The sequence below is a fragment of the Trichomycterus rosablanca genome, chromosome 14, assembly GCF_030014385.1.
Source record: "Trichomycterus rosablanca isolate fTriRos1 chromosome 14, fTriRos1.hap1, whole genome shotgun sequence".
Taxonomy (NCBI): Eukaryota; Metazoa; Chordata; class Actinopteri; order Siluriformes; family Trichomycteridae; genus Trichomycterus; species Trichomycterus rosablanca.
In genome coordinates, this window is record NC_086001.1 from 352,567 (window position 1) to 372,051 (window position 19,485).

At 40.1% G+C, this 19,485-nt stretch overlaps 1 protein-coding gene across 2 annotated transcripts; it reads left to right on the forward strand.

The window, feature by feature from the left end:
• Positions 1-28: 28 nt before the first annotated feature.
• zgc:92594 (uncharacterized protein LOC436996 homolog) lies at positions 29-4,906 on the forward strand. Of its 2 annotated transcripts, none has more exons than XM_063008684.1 (7): positions 29-209; positions 787-1,442; positions 3,259-3,354; positions 3,428-3,661; positions 3,749-3,771; positions 4,091-4,236; positions 4,326-4,906. In XM_063008684.1, exons 2-7 carry the CDS (start codon positions 816-818, stop codon positions 4,655-4,657), a joined length of 1,458 nt encoding a protein of 485 aa, XP_062864754.1. In that variant the 5' UTR covers positions 29-209; positions 787-815; the 3' UTR covers positions 4,658-4,906. The 2 variants fall into 2 exon arrangements, with proteins under 2 accessions (XP_062864754.1, XP_062864753.1); XM_063008683.1 differs by having other exon boundaries at positions 30-209; positions 4,320-4,906.
• Positions 4,907-19,485: the final 14,579 nt, after the last annotated feature.

Genomic DNA, 19,485 nt, shown 5'->3' on the forward strand with positions numbered 1-19,485 from the left:
TCTCAATCAGGAAACATTCGACACCACAATAACATCTATAACATTTATAACTATAACATCTATAACATTTATAACATCTATAACATATATCACTATAACATCTGTAACATTTATAAAATCTATAACATTCAACACATACAGATTTTAACATCGGATTAACATTAAATTCACTGCAACACCAGAGAGGAGATTCATTATTCACACCGGAGGTAAAACTCACCTGACATGTATATAACACACCTTACCTGTATATAACTATAGAAACACACCGGTATATAATAATGTAAATAACGCGCTAGCTTTGTTCAGGGATTATATATATATATATGTTTAACACCTTGTTTCTACACTCACTGTCCAGTTTATCAGCTCCACTTACCATATAGAAGCACTTTGTAGTTCTACAATTACTGACTGTAGTCCATCTGTTTCTCTACATGCTTTGTTACCCCCTTTCATGCTGTTCTTCAATGGTCAGGACCCCCACAGAGCAGGTATTATTTAGGTGGTGGATCATTCTCAGCACTACAGTCAGTAATTGTAGAAAGTGCTTCTATATGGTAAGTGGAGCTGATAACATGAACAGTAAGTGTAGAAGAAAGGAGGTGGTCGTAATGTTATGCCTGATCAGTGTATATATATGCTAGTATTTAGGATTTAGAAAGTGCTTTTAAGCCGCCTACACAACAAACAAACTCGAGACTTTCTGTGTTTATAAATATTAGTTTTATCAGTTATTAATGCCACTGATCAGCTTCTAAGATGAAGGTTTTCATCCTCCTGTAGGTGGGTTTGTGTTTGAGCTCTCCTGGACGATGGCGACCGGTGTTGATGACACCAGCGTGTTGGAGTCGGAGCTGACGTGCCCGGTGTGCCTGGACGTTTACCGTGAGCCTCACCTGCTGCCCTGCGGCCATAACTTCTGCCTGTCGTGTCTGAATGATCTGAAGAGTCGGGAGAAACGGGGGCATCTGCGCTGTCCGGAGTGCCGTGAGAACCACCTCACCTCCACCCGCTGGCAGAAGAACTTCAAACTCTCCAACATCGCGGATGAATTCCGGCGTCGTGGTCAGGCCCAGCGTCCTGGCCCTGAACGCCCGGGTTCCTCGAGCAGGAGCACAGGGGTGCGCTGTGATTACTGCCCACCGGACCCCCCCGGAGACTCCACCAAGAGTGGCACGGCGGTAAAGACGTGTCTGAAGTGTGAGGTGTCCATGTGTTCTGAGCACGTGAAGCCCCACCTGGACCTCCCGGCCCTCCGCGAGCACCCGCTGGTGGAACCACTGAGCAGCATGAAGAGGAGAAAGTGTACCGAGCACGACGAGATGTTCCGCTACTACTGCAGGGACGAACACAGCTTCCTCTGCAACGCCTGCACCATCGAGGGGGGGCACAGCGGCCACTCCATCAAAACACTCAAGAATGCCATGAAAGAGCTGAAGGTTACACACACACACACACCTACACACACACACCCCTGCACACACACACACAACAAGTTCAGTATTTGGTTTATTTGTTATTTCAGTATTCTGATGTCTGGACTCTGTATTGACTGTATGAGGAACATGAGGAACAATAGATCAGTGTTCAGTACTGGTGTTTAGGATTATACTTCAATTATGGTGTTTGGAACCATGTTGGTGTTTAAAACAATTCTAGTATTTAGGATTATGCCAGTGTTTAAAACCATGCTGGTGTTTATGGTTATCTAGGTGTTTAGGATTATGCCGGTGTTTAAAACCATGCTGGTGTTTATGGTTATCTAGGTGTTTAGGATTATGCTGGTGTTTAAAACCATGCTGGTGTTTATGGTTATCTAGGTGTTTAGGATTATGCTGGTGTTTAAAACCATGCTGGTGTTTATGGTTATCTAGGTGTTTAGGATTATGCTGGTGTTTAAAACCATGCTGGTGTTTATGGTTATCTAGGTGTTTAGGATTATGCCGGTGTTTAAAACCATGCTGGTGTTTATGGTTATCTAGGTGTTTAGGATTATGCTGGTGTTTAAAACCATGCTGGTGTTTATGGTTATCTAGGTGTTTAGGATTATGCTGGTGTTTAAAACCATGCTGGTGTTTATGGTTATCTAGGTGTTTAGGATTATGCTGGTGTTTAAAACCATGCTGGTGTTTATGGTTATCTAGGTGTTTAGGATTATGCTGGTGTTTAAAACCATGCTGGTGTTTATGGTTATCTAGGTGTTTAGGATTATGCTGGTGTTTAAAACCATGCTGGTGTTTATGGTTATCTAGGTGTTTAGGATTATGCTGGTGTTTAAAACCATGCTGGTGTTTATGGTTATCTAGGTGTTTAGGATTATGCTGGTGTTTAAAACCATGCTGGTGTTTATGGTTATCTAGGTGTTTAGGATTATGCTGGTGTTTAAAACCATGCTGGTGTTTATGGTTATCTAGGTGTTTAGGATTATGCTGGTGTTTAAAACCATGCTGGTGTTTATGGTTATCTAGGTGTTTAGGATTATGCCGGTGTTTAAAACCATGCTGGTGTTTATGGTTATCTAGGTGTTTAGGATTATGCTGGTGTTTAAAACCATGCTGGTGTTTATGGTTATCTAGGTGTTTAGGATTATGCTGGTGTTTAAAACCATGCTGGTGTTTATGGTTATCTAGGTGTTTAGGATTATGCTGGTGTTTAAAACCATGCTGGTGTTTATGGTTATCTAGGTGTTTAGGATTATGCTGGTGTTTAAAACCATGCTGGTGTTTATGGTTATCTAGGTGTTTAGGATTATGCTGGTGTTTAAAACCATGCTGGTGTTTATGGTTATCTAGGTGTTTAGGATTATGCTGGTGTTTAAAACCATGCTGGTGTTTATGGTTATCTAGGTGTTTAGGATTATGCTGGTGTTTAAAACCATGCTGGTGTTTATGGTTATCTAGGTGTTTAGGATTATGCTGGTGTTTATAAGTGTGCTAGTGTATTAGGTAATGATAGTGTTTATAACCATGTAGGTGTTGAGGACTATGCTAGTATTTAGGATTATGCAGTGTTTGTTCATATTTATGCTAGTGTATAGGGTAATGATAGTGTTTATAACCATGCTGGTGTTTGGGAAACATGATTGATTGGAGCATTAGCCGTGTGCTGGCAATGGCTGAAGTACACAGACTTAATAACAAGAATGAGTCCACATACTTTTGACCACTCAGTGTAGAAATAGGCATGACATGCTGGTTTTGAAGTTCTGTGATGACCGTTCTCGTACACGTTCCTCCCCGTGCTCCCCGTCTGTAGGCGTCTCTGGACTCCGAGCTGCAGAAGGTGAACAGAAAGATGAGAAGAGTTGAGAAGAACCTGCAGGACCAGAAGGAGGAAGAACGTCTGAGCAAGGTACCGTCCCAACACTTCTGATCTGTGTTACTTCAGTCTGATCTCTGTGTAAGATCTTCTGTGGGTTCTGCAGGCGTTCCTGGAGGGAGCAGAACAGCAGGTGAATGATCTCAGAGGTTCCCTCAGAACCAGTCTGGATCTGTTCCTGACCGATCTGAGTGCTTCTCTGCACACACATGAGGAACAGCACAGCGGGGGTATCCAGCAGTACCTCACCACCTTCCAGGAGGATCAGAACCAGCTCTCTGAGGTGCACACTGGGATAGAACAGCTGCAGCAGGAGAACGACCCCATAACCTTCATCAGGGTGAGAGTTCCAGCCTCTAGTCCAGTGTGATGATGAATAAAAGGACCTGAGTGAAGACGCTGATGTTCTGCTGTCTCTGTGTTTCAGGAATATAATTCTTCTGTTAGAAGGTACCAGAACTGATTCTCTTACTGAAGCTTCTGATGTTCTCCACAACCAAACAGGAACCAGAACCCACGGTTCAGGATCTGGTTCAGTTCTAGATCAATGGTTTAGTTAGCAAAGAAATAATAAATAGTTTGGGGCTAGTGTTTCTGGATGGGGATGGAGTTTGTTTTTTTTGGCCCAAAATACCAAACACTAGCCCAAAACACCCAAATATAGCCCCAAACACTAGCCCAAAATACTAGTGTTTAACGTGGTATTTAGAACAGGAACCAAACGTTTGTGTGGAACATCAGACCTGACCAGGTCGTGTCTGTATCTCAGGTGCCGTCAGGTCCTCAGGAGACCCCTGTGTGTTCCAGACCCTGTGGCGAGGGACGTGGACGGTCTGGGTGAGAGTCTGGAGTCAAAACTGGAGGAGTTCGTTTCTGATCTGCGCCAGAACGTCAGCGCGTTCATCGACTCTCTCGGTGAGTTCCTGGAGACGTCCGGTCCGGTTCTGAGGCTGAACTTCAGTGATGTTCTACTCAGGAAAAACCTTTCTGCTTCTCAGGTGCAGGAGATGGAGGAGACGAGGGCACGGAGGAGGACGAAGACGGTAACGATGGCATGGAGAACGAAGACGAGGGCACGGAGGAGGATGAAGAGGGTACAGAGGAGGACGAGGAGGATGAAGAGGGTAATGATGACATGGAGAACGAAGACGAGGGCACAGAGGAGGACGAGGAGGATGAAGAGGGTAATGATGACATGGAGAATGAAGACGAGGGCACGGAGTTGGAGGTTGAGGAAGAGGAGGAGGAACAGAGTGAGGAAGAACCAGATCACAGTGGATCCTTCTATGACTGTTATGTACTGGATGATGACGATGACGATGATTTGTGGGCATGATTAGCACTTGTTTGTATTTTATTACATATAAAGCACAGTTTCTGTTCTTTTATCTTTATTTTATTTTAATACTTATTAAAATGTCAGATTTATATTAGTGATGGATTTTCTGCCTGTAGTTCTCAGTTCAGCCACTGGTGGGCGCTAATGTTCTCTGTATATTTCTGACTGTAGAGCAGATGAATGTTTTTGGTGCGAGTGTCTGAGAGCCACTTAGTAAATAAATAAATAAAATAAATAAAATCTTCAGTAGTTCTGATGTTTACAGTAAAAAAAAAACCTCATCATATTAAGCAATAAATTCTGTATGTGTTTATTTTATTCTGCTGCCTGTAATATATCAGATAAATGAATGTAACTGCGGGGAGTGTTTACATGGTTCTGCATAAACAGAAGAAATATTGAATTAAAGCCAAACGAATGAAGATCAAAATTCTATAAACGGATTTTTATACCTACAGATGAATTTATTGCAGGTTCATATTGGCACTTTTCTCAGGGATTAATTTATTACTTAAATATTGAAACGAAAAGTTCTGCACTATTGGTTATAATTGTTATAAAAAGATAATAAAATATATAAAGTTTGCCATGTTTACTGTGTCCTTAATGATTTTTTAGCACTTCATTCTTTCCAAAACATGTTTGCACTTTAGTTTTAGTAAAAGAAATAAAAAGAAAGTAGAATTTTATAAGAACTCTGTGGCTTCATGTGTAGGAGGAGGCGAACGCTAGTTTGACTTTCATTTACATTTACGACATTTATCAGACGTTTTTATACAAAGCGACTTACAGCACAGTGACAGTGTACAGTCTTAGCAATTGAGGGTTAAGGGCCTCGCTCAAGGGCCCAACAGCTGCAACCTGGCATTGGTGGGGCTTGAACCAGCAACCTTTTGATTATTAGTCCAGTATCTTAATCACTAAGCTACAACTTTCTTTTAATTGTTTATTAGGATTGTAACGTCATGTTTTGTGACAGCTCAGTGGTTAAGGTACTGGACTAGTAAACAGAAGGTTGCCGGTTCAAGCCCCGCCACCACCAAGTTACCACTGTTGGGTCCCTGAGCAAGGCCCTTAACCCTCAATTGCTCATCGTGTTCCACTCACTGTATAAGTCGCTTTGGATAAAAGCGTCTGCTAAATGCTGAAAACGTAAATGTTTTACACTTTGGTTCAATTTATGACAGGAACGGTAGTTACTCGTTACACAAGTGTCATAAGTTCAAGTTTAATATCAAACACAGTCATGGACAATTTAGTATCTCCAGTTAACTTCACTTGCATGTCTTTGGACTGTGGGAGGAAACTGGAGCACCCGGAGGAAATCCACGCAGACACAGGGAGAACATACAAACCCATTTAGCCACCGTGTCACCCTTTCTTTTACTTATTTGTGTTTATATATTACTACTTGTATTACCTTATGATTTTGTGATTATATATCCAGCTATACTTATGTACATATGCTTGTATGTATATATAAGAATATCATTTATTTATTTTATATCAAGTTACTCCTATATCTTTCTCTTGATTCATGCTCAATAATCCAACTCATATTCCTTGTTCCTGCACTAACACTAACTGCCCTGTACTCATACTGAGCAAAGAGCATAAAGTTAAATGAATTTATTTAGTAAACAGCCCTCCAAGAGCTCAGAGAGAGTAAAGCAACCAACAAAGGTCTCCAGAAACACACGGAGGAACTCGGTACATAACAGTGTTGTAAATAAAAGTAAAAATAATCTAAACCCTTTCATCTTTAGGTGCTTTGGCTTCACGATGAACTCTAAAACCTTCAGACCACAGTGTTTCCTCCATGTGCTCACACAGGCTTTAAACAGGAAGATTAATTACAGTCTCATTAGAGACGCTCATTACTGACAGGTGCGGATCATCAGAGTCACAGCAGGAACCTCCGCCATCTACTGGTCACTGCAGGAACTGCACATCAACAACAATCAGCACGTTTATTCATCATATCAAAATAATCAAACATTTACACACAAATCTGATGAAATAATCAGTCCTAACACAACATCTAACTTTATTCTTTATACTAACCTCACAAACTCCACACAGATGCCAAAAAGATCCAAAATTAATTCTGTTTTATCACAAGATCAAGAGTTCATTGTGTTTATTATTTAGGCTTCAGTTTCTTATATTCTCACTTTTAACTGATGAAGGTAAAAAATCACAACACGCAGGACATTATCAGCAACTCTTAATGGCCAAAAGTATGTGGACACCCCTGCTAATTATTTACTTGCGGTGTTGTGGCATAGGATGTAACGATACACTCTACCCACAATGTGATGCGATTCACGATACGAAAATGAAATTGAAGACAAATGATGAGAAAGTTTTCTTTTATTATTTAAAAATAAAATAAAATACTGTATTTGTGCTTATATTTTGTTTATCTAAATAATGAACGTCCTTTTATTAGGTACAAACTATGGTAGGTACAAACTATGCAAAACAATGCTGCACATTTTCCTTTTTGTGTTTTAAATTTTAAATAAATCCCACATTAAATAAATAAATGAATAATACAAATAAAGAAAGAATCCTCACATAAATACATTTGGCTGAAATATTCAGAACCTGGCAACCCTGTAGTGACGTCAACCAGGCAAGGTGAATAGCGCCAGTGAACATCGATTCTTTAACCATGTTTTAATTGTCTTGTGGTGCATCGTTACATCCATACTAATTTATTCTAGTGTAATTTATGCTTTCAATTCATGGCAACAGTTTGAGGAAGGCCCTTTTTTCTTCCCTGTGCACACTGCGAGATCTATAAAGGTTTGGTTTCATGAGTCTGGTGTGGAGACACTCCAGTGAGCTACACTTAATCCTGAGCTCAACCCCACTGAACACCTTTAGGATGAACTGGAATGTTGATTCAGTGTTTAGTGAATCGAGTCTTAAATGATTCTTTGATTACACTTGTGGAAAGCCCTCAGAGAGGAGTGGAGGCTGTTATAGACACAGTGGATGAGGTCTGCCTCATTATTAACATCCATGGTGTCGGATTGGAGCGTCCATTCAGTGATGAAGAGAAACACAGAGTAGGTTAGCAAATATATTTTATTATATCATTTAATATTTATACAGATTGAGCACAATAACACGGCAGCATCAGTTCAGACGTTTCAATGCTTTACTGTGTGTGTTATCATCGTCAAATAACAGCGGACAGGCCGTCAAATCAACATGAAATAACTAATAAACACAGTCAGGAAATAAAGGAGAGAAAATCTAAGAGTAATAATAATGCAGATTAATAATAATCAAATAAAAATAAATCACGAAGGGTCGAACGGTACAGAATCATTCAGGATTAATAAGGACACAGGACAATACAAACATTCCCAACATTCCTACTAAAGTCATTAAAGAAAATGAAAACATCAACGTAAATAAATCTCTAAACATCAGTCTGATGATTAATAAATTCTGGTTTTAAATCATCATGATTGGCACTAATTTTATTGACATGTAGAAATATAGAGGCTTTAATTCTATTGGCACGAGTTTGAAAGATGAAATGATTTAATTCTGATGTAAACTTTAAACTTCCTGAATTTTATATTTTCACATTTTCTTTACAGATAATAAACCTAAACACTTTATAATAACCCTAACACTTATAATAATACTCATAACTCCGGGTGTTTATAAATACCTTAACATACCTACATGCTTCACTCCGTCTAATCAAATCTAACCTTCATTCATTCAGAATCACTTTCATCCCAAACTACAGTCAGTCCTGGACTTCATCCACATTCAGGGGGTATTTGTGGTTATGGTGTTTGGATGTGGTGGTATTTGTGGTTATGGTGTTTGGATGTGGTTATGGTATTTGTGGTTATGGTATTTGGATGTGGTGGTATTTGTGGTTATGGTGTTTGGATGTGGTTATGGTATTTGTGGTTATGGTATTTGGATGTGGTGGTATTTGTGGTTATGGTGTTTGGATGTGGTGGTATTTGTGGTTATGGTGTTTGGATGTGGTGGTATTTGTGGTTATGGTGTTTGGATGTGGTGGTATTTGTGGTTATGGTGTTTGGATGTGGTGGTATTTGTGGTTATGGTGTTTGGATGTGGTTATGGTGTTTGGATGTGGTGGTATTTGTGGTTATGGTGTTTGGATGTGGTTATGGTGTTTGGATGTGGTTATGGTGTTTGGATGTGGTGGTATTTGTGGTTATGGTGTTTGGATGTGGTTATGGTGTTTGGATGTGGTGGTATTTGTGGTTATGGTGTTTGGATGTGGTTATGGTGTTTGGATGTGGTGGTATTTGTGGTTATGGTGTTTGGATGTGGTTATGGTGTTTGGATGTGGTGGTATTTGTGGTTATGGTGTTTGGATGTGGTTATGGTATTTGTGGTTATGGTGTTTGGATGTGGTGGTATTTGTGGTTATGGTATTTGGATGTGGTGGTATTTGTGGTTATGGTGTTTGGATGTGGTGGTATTTGTGGTTATGGTGTTTGGATGTGGTTATGGTATTTGTGGTTATGGTGTTTGGATGTGGTGGTATTTGTGGTTATGGTGTTTGGATGTGGTGGTATTTGTGGTTATGGTATTTGTGGTTATGGTGTTTGGATGTGGTTATGGTGTTTGGATGTGGTGGTATTTGTGGTAATGGTGTTTGGATGTGGTGGTATTTGTGGTTATGGTGTTTGGGTGTGATGGTATTTGTGGTTATGGTGTTTGGATGTGGTGGTATTTGTGGTTATGGTGTTTGGGTGTGATGGTATTTGTGGTTATGGTGTTTGGATGTGGTGGTATTTGTGGTTATGGTGTTTGGGTGTGATGGTATTTGTGGTTATGGTGTTTGGATGTGGTTATGGTGTTTGGATGTGGTGGTATTTGTGGTTATGGTGTTTGGGTGTGATGGTATTTGTGGTTATGGTGTTTGGGTGTGATGGTATTTGTGGTTATGGTGTTTGGATGTGGTTATGGTGTTTGGATGTGGTGGTATTTGTGGTTATGGTGTTTGAGTGTGGTGGTATTTGTGGTTATGGTGTTTGAGTGTGATGGTATTTGTGGTTATGGTGTTTGGGTGTGATGGTATTTGTGGTTATGGTGTTTGGATGTGGTTATGGTGTTTGGGTGTGATGGTATTTGTGGTTATGGTGTTTGGATGTGGTTATGGTGTTTGAGTGTGATGGTATTTGTGGTTATGGTGTTTGGATGTGGTTATGGTGTTTGGATGTGGTGGTATTTGTGGTTATGGTGTTTGGATGTGGTGGTATTTGTGGTTATGGTGTTTGGATGTGGTGGTATTTGTGGTTATGGTGTTTGGATGTGATGGTATTTGTGGTTATGGTGTTTGGATGTGGTTATGGTGTTTGGATGTGGTGGTATTTGTGAGGATGGTGTTTGGATGTGGTGGTATTTGTGGTTATGGTATTTGGATGTGGTTATGGTGTTTGGATGTGGTTATGGTATTTGGATGTGGTTATGGTGTTTGGATGTGGTTATGATGTTTGGATGTGGTGGTATTTGTGGTTATGGTGTTTGGATGTGGTTATGGTATTTGGATGTGGTGGTATTTGTGGTTATGGTGTTTGGATGTGGTGGTATTTGTGGTTATGGTGTTTGGATGTGGTTATGGTGTTTGGATGTGGTTATGGTATTTGGATGTGGTTATGGTGTTTGGATGTGGTTATGGTGTTTGGATATGGTTATGGTGTTTGGTTGTGATGGTATTTGTGGTTATGGTGTTTGGATGTGGTGGTATTTGTGGTTATGGTGTTTGGATGTGGTGGTATTTGTGGTTATGGTGTTTGGATGTGGTTATGGTATTTGGATGTGGTGGTATTTGTGGTTATGGTGTTTGGATGTGGTGGTATTTGTGGTTATGGTGTTTGGATGTGGTTATGGTATTTGGATGTGGTGGTATTTGTGGTTATGGTGTTTGGATGTGGTTATGGTGTTTGGATGTGGTGGTATTTGTGGTTATGGTGTTTGGATGTGGTGGTATTTGTGGTTATGGTGTTTGGATGTGGTGGTATTTGTGGTTATGGTGTTTGGATGTGGTTATGGTGTTTGGATGTGGTGGTATTTGTGGTTATGGTGTTTGGATGTGGTGGTATTTGTGGTTATGGTGTTTGGATGTGGTTATGGTATTTGGATGTGGTGGTATTTGTGGTTATGGTGTTTGGATGTGGTGGTATTTGTGGTTATGGTGTTTGGATGTGGTTATGGTATTTGGATGTGGTGGTATTTGTGGTTATGGTGTTTGGATGTGGTTATGGTGTTTGGATGTGGTGGTATTTGTGGTTATGGTGTTTGGATGTGGTGGTATTTGTGGTTATGGTGTTTGGATGTGGTGGTATTTGTGGTTATGGTGTTTGGATGTGGTTATGGTGTTTGGATGTGGTGGTATTTGTGGTTATGGTGTTTGGATGTGGTGGTATTTGTGGTTATGGTGTTTGGATGTGGTTATGGTGTTTGGATGTGGTTATGGTATTTGGATGTGGTTATGGTGTTTGGATGTGGTTATGGTATTTGGATGTGGTGGTATTTGTGGTTATGGTGTTTGGATGTGGTGGTATTTGTGGTTATGGTGTTTGGATGTGGTTATGGTGTTTGGATGTGGTGGTATTTGTGGTTATGGTGTTTGGATGTGGTTATGGTGTTTGGATGTGGTTATGGTGTTTGGATGTGGTGGTATTTGTGGTTATGGTGTTTGGATGTGGTGGTATTTGTGGTTATGGTGTTTGGATGTGGTTATGGTATTTGGATGTGGTGGTATTTGTGGTTATGGTGTTTGGATGTGGTGGTATTTGTGGTTATGGTGTTTGGATGTGGTTATGGTGTTTGGATGTGGTTATGGTATTTGGATGTGGTTATGGTGTTTGGATGTGGTTATGGTATTTGGATGTGGTGGTATTTGTGGTTATGGTGTTTGGATGTGGTGGTATTTGTGGTTATGGTGTTTGGATGTGGTTATGGTGTTTGGATGTGGTGGTATTTGTGGTTATGGTGTTTGGATGTGGTGGTATTTGTGGTTATGGTGTTTGGATGTGGTTATGGTGTTTGGATGTGGTGGTATTTGTGGTTATGGTGTTTGGATATGGTTATGGTGTTTGGATGTGGTGGTATTTGTGGTTATGGTGTTTGGATGTGGTGGTATTTGTGAATGTGAAAGTCCAGACGGTGTTTAACCCTTTTCGCTCTTATCAGTTTTTCACATTCAGACTTTAACTCTCAGAAATCGTCCGGCTCGGTTTTAAATCCTGTTTGATGAGTTCAGGTTTAAACTCCAGTGAATAATAAGCTACACTGGTGGAGCAGAACTGGTCCCAGTCTCCTCATACTGGTCCTGCAGGTCCTATAAACTTTTATCTACCATCAAATCACATCGAATAAACCATCAACAAACACAGAAATCAAACATCTATAAATTATAACAAAATAAACAAATCTAAAAATCTAACAACGAAAAATTCGACTTTTAAAGGGTTAAATTCTGTCCGAATATCAAACATCAATAAAAATATTAAATACGCAAATAAATCAGATTGAAATGATTTATAAGAGAGATTAAAAAATCCCGAATAAAAAAGCAGAAGTTAAAATAAAAGCAGTCGGGTTCATTTCCACGTTACACCGTGTTCACAGCCACACAGGTTTTACAGATTTACTCCAGTTAATCAGCGAAGTTCAGTACGTCAAAAAATCATCGGCAACGTTTGCATCAAATAAATAATTCAATAATAAAACACAATGAATATTTACAGAAACATCAGCCTTCTGAAAATCAATAAAAATATTCAGTAATCGATCAGTTCTGACACGTTTTAATGTTTTTAATTCTGTGTGTACGAGTGTTCACAACGTTTAATATAAAGCTCACAACGTCAGCTGGGATGAGATCTGATTACGTGATTATGGATCAGTGGATCAGTGGATCAGTCGATCGTTTGTCTGCATGAACATCATCAGAAAAACAACGTGAGCAACAACGAATCAGAGATCACACAGTGCTGTACAGTAAATCTGCATAGAGCTCAGCGACACGCTGCCTACAGACCTGAAGGACACTCTGATGTCATAGGTTCAAGTTCAGTGGTTAGGGGCGGAGCAACCGTGGACTGATTAATATATATTATTAATTATTATTCATTTTACAATTTATATTTTAACCAGGATTAAAAACTGGTGTTTTAAGTGTGTTGGTGTTTCGTTGGTGTTTTAAGAGTGTGGGTGTTTTGTGGTGTTATTTTGGCAGTGTTGTGACTTGGTGTTTTGTTGGTGTTTTGTGAGTGTTTGTGTTTTGTGGTGTTATTTTGGGAGTGTTGGTGTTTTGTTGGTGTTTTGTGGTGTTATTTTGGGAGTGTTGGTGTTTTGTTGGTGTTTTGTGGTGTTATTTTGGGAGTGTTGGTATTTTGTTGGTGTTTTGTGAGTGTTTGTGTTTTGTGGTGTTATTTTGGGAGTGTTGGTGTTTTGTTGGTGTTTTGTGGTGTTATTTTGGGAGTGTTGGTGTTTTGTTGGTGTTTTGTGGTGTTATTTTGGGAGTGTTGGTATTTTGTTGGTGTTTTGTGAGTGTTTGTGTTTTGTGGTGTTATTTTGAAAGTGTTAGTGTTTTGGGAGTGTTGGTGTTTTGTGGTGTTATTTTGGGAGTGTTGGTGTTTCGTTGGTGTTTTGTTGGTGATTTGGGGGTTCACACTCCCTATAGAAGATTTAAAGGAGGGAAGGGTATAATCAGCTGATTATTTCTAACCCTACGTTCTCATACCTAGACCATGTGACCTGAATCAGACTCTGATCATCTAATGCACAATCAAACATGAAACCTTCAAACAGTTCAAGGAAATAAAGGAAACACGTGTTAGCCACGTTTAGATCCATCAGACGGGATGTTTGTGTTCACTAAATCAGTTTAGTTTTGGTAAATTTAATTGTATAGATGTTACTAATAATAATAACAACAATAAACATGATCAGAATGAACACTTCACAATAACAGAGACACGTCACCTTCAATAAACAATCAATAAATACAAACAATAACAGAGCAAGTAAAAAATGATTTAATTTTATTTTATTTATACTCTCTTTACTTCGTCTATTATTATATTTTGATATTTATTTCTATCTCGACTGGGGTGGATTATTCTGGATGTTAATGAAGAACACTGAACACCACGTTAATACAGCTCACAATATTAATCCAACAAACACCCACGAGAATCCATCACACACGAACGTTCCGGATCGTTTGGCACTATAAAGAACAGTTCTGGTTCAGGTTCCGCTTCTCACGTTGGCGCTGTACGATACTCAGCACCTGGTAAAACGACCGGTCGCTTTTATAAACCACAGCAGAAAGAGCAACAACAAATATCCTTAAATATATAAAAGAACCATAAAGCTGGTGTGTTAGGAAACGCGGTACAAATTCATCCTGATATTAGCATTAGCAAAGCAACAGTCGCTAAAACACAGTGAATCCAGCCAATAATAAAACTCAACAGTCTTTGTGTAACTGTGTAAGATACACGATGCAACGTTTTATACACTTTCAGAAAAAAAGAAAAAAAAAACTTTTCTGCACCATAAACGTTATAGTTTAAGCTACAGTCACCATAGCAACACAATCAATTCTTTATTAACAACTGTAGTAAAATTAATCACTTTTATTATAAAGGTTTGGTTTATCTGGAGTTTATCGTTAGTTTATCTGTCCAGGTTTGTGTTGCCAACTCAGAATGACTGAATTTCTCTGGATAGTTTAGAACATTTCTCATTAACCCCAATTTAACCCTAAACTTCAACCTTAACCCCAACCTTAACCCCAACCTTAACCCCAACCTTAACCCTAACCTTAACCCTAACCTTAACCCCAACCTTAACCCTAACCTTAACCCTAACCTTAACCCTAACCTTAACCCTAACCTTAAAATCCACCCTAATTTTAACTCTAAATTTAAAACCTACCTTAATTTTAACCTCACCCTAATCTTAACCTTAACTTTAACCTTAAAACCTACCCTAACCTTAACCTTAAAACCTACCTTAACCTTAACCTACCCTAACTTTAACCCTAACCCCTAACCCTAATATAACCCTAACCCCAATCTGACCCTAACCCTAATATAAACCCAAGATAGCCCTAACCCCAATATAACCCTGACCCTAATCTAACCCTAACCCTAATCTAACCCTAACCCCAATCTAACCTTTATCAAACCCTTTCCCCAATATAACCCTAATCCTAATCTAACCCTAACCCTACCCTTAGTTCTGATCCTCCCCAGACCCTAATCTAACCCCAGTGTAGGTGCTCACAGGTCTAGAGAATTTAAACATTCCTCTCTGAACACAACGTCCACATCGAATCTCTACAATCCCCCCGTGAGTCTCCTCTGATTGGTTGAAACATTTCACTCTGTGCTCATCCTGTTATACACTTTTATATTTGTAGTTCCGGGATATGAAATTAAATTTACTTTTAAATGTACGAATGAGTTTTAATTCTGAATATCCGGTGTGGCTGCAGCATCATTTAGCTTTAAACTTTATACTTGATTAATACTTATATATGTATATATATATATATATATTAGGGCTGTCAAACGATTAAAATTTTTAAACGCGATTAATCTCAGAATTTCATATAGTTAATCGCGATTAATCACATTTTTTTTAAAAAAGAAGAAAAGAAGGATTTTTAAGTAAAATGTTACAATTAAAATGGTGAACACATTTTATGCTAAATGTACTGATGTTAAAAACTGCTGGGACAAGAGAAAACTGTAATTCACTCACATACTAGGCAGTAATACTATCCAGCAGAGACCCTCGACTTCATATAAATGTCAGATTGTAGGTTAGAATTTCTCCAAACATTGTAGATCAGCGGTGCTTTAGGTGGGATAAGGCGTAGTTATTGTAACAGACTTTTCTGTGCTTGTATCGTGACATTTGATGGACGTTTCTACACGAAGTGAGTGTGTTTTGACCCTTTGGGGCTTCCATAGTTCATGGACTAGCATGCTTGGCTAACGCGATGACTCCAGCTGTCCGATACCATAACAGAAGGAGTTAATAAAAGTGTTCTGCTCCCGACAACTTGTGAATAATGTATTTATTTCTTTATTAAGCGAGTGCATCACTACAACGCTCGGTTACATTATGTTAACAAACCGCAAATGAAAAACGGTGGCAAGTCTCAACATTAACTACGGATGACTCGCAGGGCCAAACAGAATTTGCGTTAACGGCACTATTTTTTTTTAATCGCGTTAAATTGAGATTGCGTTAATGCGTTATTATCGCGTTAACTTTGACAGCCCTAATATACAGTGTATCACAAAAGTGAGTACACCCCTCACATTTCTGCAGATATTTAAGTATATCTTTTCATGGGACAACACTGACAAAATGACACTTTGACACAATGAAAAGTAGTCTGTGTGCAGCTTATATAACAGTGTAAATTTATTCTTCCCTCAAAATAACTCAATATACAGCCATTAATGTCTAAACCACCGGCAACAAAAGTGAGTACACCCCTAAGAGACTACACCCCTAAATGTCCAAATTGAGCACTGCTTGTCATTTTCCCTCCAAAATGTCATGTGATTTGTTAGTGTTACTAGGTCTCAGGTGTGCATAGGGAGCAGGTGTGTTCAATTTAGTAGTACAGCTCTCACACTCTCTCATACTGGTCACTGAAAGTTCCAACATGGCACCTCATGGCAAAGAACTCTCTGAGGATCTTAAAAGACGAATTGTTGCGCTACATGAAGATGGCCAAGGCTACAAGAAGATTGCCAACACCCTGAAACTGAGCTGCAGCACAGTGGCCAAGATCATCCAGCGTTTTAAAAGAGCAGGGTCCACTCAGAACAGACCTCGCGTTGGTCGTCCAAAGAAGCTGAGTGCACGTGTTCAGCGTCACATCCAACTGCTGTCTTTGAAAGCTAGGCGCAGGAGTGCTGTCAGCATTGCTGCAGAGATTGAAAAGGTGGGGGGTCAGCCTGTCAGTGCTCAGACCATACGCCGCACACTACATCAAATTGGTCTGCATGGCTGTCACCCCAGAAGGAAGCCTCTTCTGAAGTCTCTACACAAGAAAGCCCGCAAACAGTTTGCTGAAGACATGTCAACAAAGGACATGGATTACTGGAACCATGTCCTATGGTCTGATGAGACCAAGATTAATTTGTTTGGTTCAGATGGTCTCAAGCATGTGTGGCGGCAATCAGGTGAGGAGTACAAAGATAAGTGTGTCATGCCTACAGTCAAGCATGGTGGTGGGAATGCCATGGTCTGGGGCTGCATGAGTGCAGCAGGTGTTGGGGAGTTACATTTCATTGAGGGACACATTAACTCCAATATGTACTGTGAAATACTGAAGCAGAGCATGATCCCCTCCCTCCGGAAACTGGGTCGCAGGGCAGTGTTCCAGCATGATAATGACCCCAAACACACCTCTAAGACGACCACTGCTTTATTGAAGAGGCTGAGGGTAAAGGTGATGGACTGGCCAAGCATGTCTCCAGACCTAAACCCAAGAGAACATCTTTGGGGCATCCTCAAGCGGAAGGTGGAGGAGCGCAAAGTCTCGAATATCCGCCAGCTCCGTGATGTCGTCATGGAGGAGTGGAAAAGCATTCCAGTGGCAACCTGTGAAGCTCTGGTAAACTCCATGCCCAGGAGAGTTAAGGCAGTTCTGTGAAATAATGGTGGCCACACAAAATATTGACACTTCAGGAACTTTCACTTAGGGGTGTACTCACTTTTGTTGCCGGTGGTTTAGACATTAATGGCTGTATATTGAGTTATTTTAAGGGAAGAATAAATTTACACTGTTATATAAGCTGCACACAGACTACTTTTCATTGTGTCAAAGTGTCATTTTGTCAGTGTTGTCCCATGAAAAGATATACTTAAATATCTGCAGAAATGTGAGGGGTGTACTCACTTTTGTGATACACTGTATATATATATATATAAACTTCTTATTTATTTATTACCGTGGATGAACTGGAATTACGACCACAGTCGTGTTTAGGTTATTTCTGTAATACTATATACTCACTATATTAATATTAATTATGAAATATTGTCTCGTTTATCTGATGTTAATGCGATTATTTACAATATTTTCACATTAATAATAATAATAAATTTTGTGCAAAATTAAGCAGCGTGAGGATGAAACAGTGCTGTTGGTTTTCACTTCACACTTAAACATTTAGTTTTTTTTTTTAGTTTTATCGGAATGCATTAATAATGTGAAATATTAAAAATAAAAAATAATAATGCATAATTTTAAGCGCTTTAATGTTTTTAAATCTCCTCTGTGCATCGTTTCATTCATTCAACACGTCACTTTAATGATGTGCCGATTAATAACGAGGCGTATAGGGTAAACATTTCTGTCTAATGAAACTCTGAGATGTTCTTCGTCTCGTTCACGTCAGTTTCGTCTGTAAGCAAGGCAAGCGTCGGCGTCGTGATTATCACCTCCTTCTACAAACTCACGTCTACATTTCTGCAGGGCTTAAAGGGTCGAGTTCCTTCTACAGGAACCCAAACGCTTCCTCATGGGATTTTAGCAGAATTCATTTTACTGCAGGATCATCAGAAGCCTTCTGATTGGAGCCCTGCAGGAAGTTCCGCCCACGTCCGTTACATTAACTTGTTTGCCACACCCACCAAACATATAGGAACAAAGAAACGATTCAATTTAGATGAACTGTTCTCATTATGTCCCGATATTTATTGATTATTAATGTTTCATCTTTATTTTATGGACACGACTCTGCTTTAAAGGTTCATTTAAGATGGACTGGATCGTTAGAATCCACCTTAATAAAACCAGCGTATTTGTCCACCTCTTCTACGAATGTGGGTGTGGCTAAAGTGTGATGTACCTGGATGTGGGCGGAGCTGAACCACAGCTCGAGCATTAGCTGTATTTTATTATAAGCTCCTAATTAAAGATCTAAACGTTCCTCTCCCTCTCATCAGAAGCAGGAAACGTTCTGTACTCACTCACACTTCAGTTCTCCAGCTTCAGGAACCAAACACCACCTCACTGACACCTACAGTGACCATCCATGGTTCTGAAGATAACCATGTCTAATCTAATCCTCACGAGTCCAAACATCACAAAGCTCCAGGGTTCATAAACATGGATCGGCGTGGTTTTTCATGGGGTTCCAGGAAGTGATTCCAGGTCATGGGTTAGGATGAGGCTCCAGGGTCTGGTCCTAGGTGGGGTTCAAGGCCATGGTTTATGGGTAGGCTCCAGGGCTTGGTTTTTGGCCGGTGGCTCTTGGTGAGGTTCCATGGCTTGATTTTAGGTTGTAGTTCCAGGCCACTGTTCATGAGTAAGCTCCAGGGCATGGTTCTTATTGGGGTTCCAGGTCATGGTCTATGCTGAGGCTTTAAAGCCTGGTTCTTGGTGGGTTTCCAGGGTGTGGTTCCAGGCCATGCTTTATGGGTAGGCTCCATGGTCTGGTCCTTGGTGGGGTTCCAGGGTTAGATTTCAGGGTTCCATATTAGACCCTGGTTCTTGGTGGGGGTACCATGGCTTGATTCCAGGTTGTGGTTCCAGGCCATGAGTAGGCCTGGTTCTTTTGGGGTTCCAGGGCCTGGTCTATGCTAAGGCTTCAGGGCGTGGTTCTTGGTGGGGTTTCAGTGAGTTGTTGTGCCAGAGGTTTGTTTATGGTTTCAGGGCTGAGGTTCGGTTTAGGGTGTGGTTATGGGTTGGGTTATGAAGCGTATCTGATTGGCTGTAAGGGTAAAGGTGCAGCGAGGCAGGTAATTCGGGGCGTGGCATT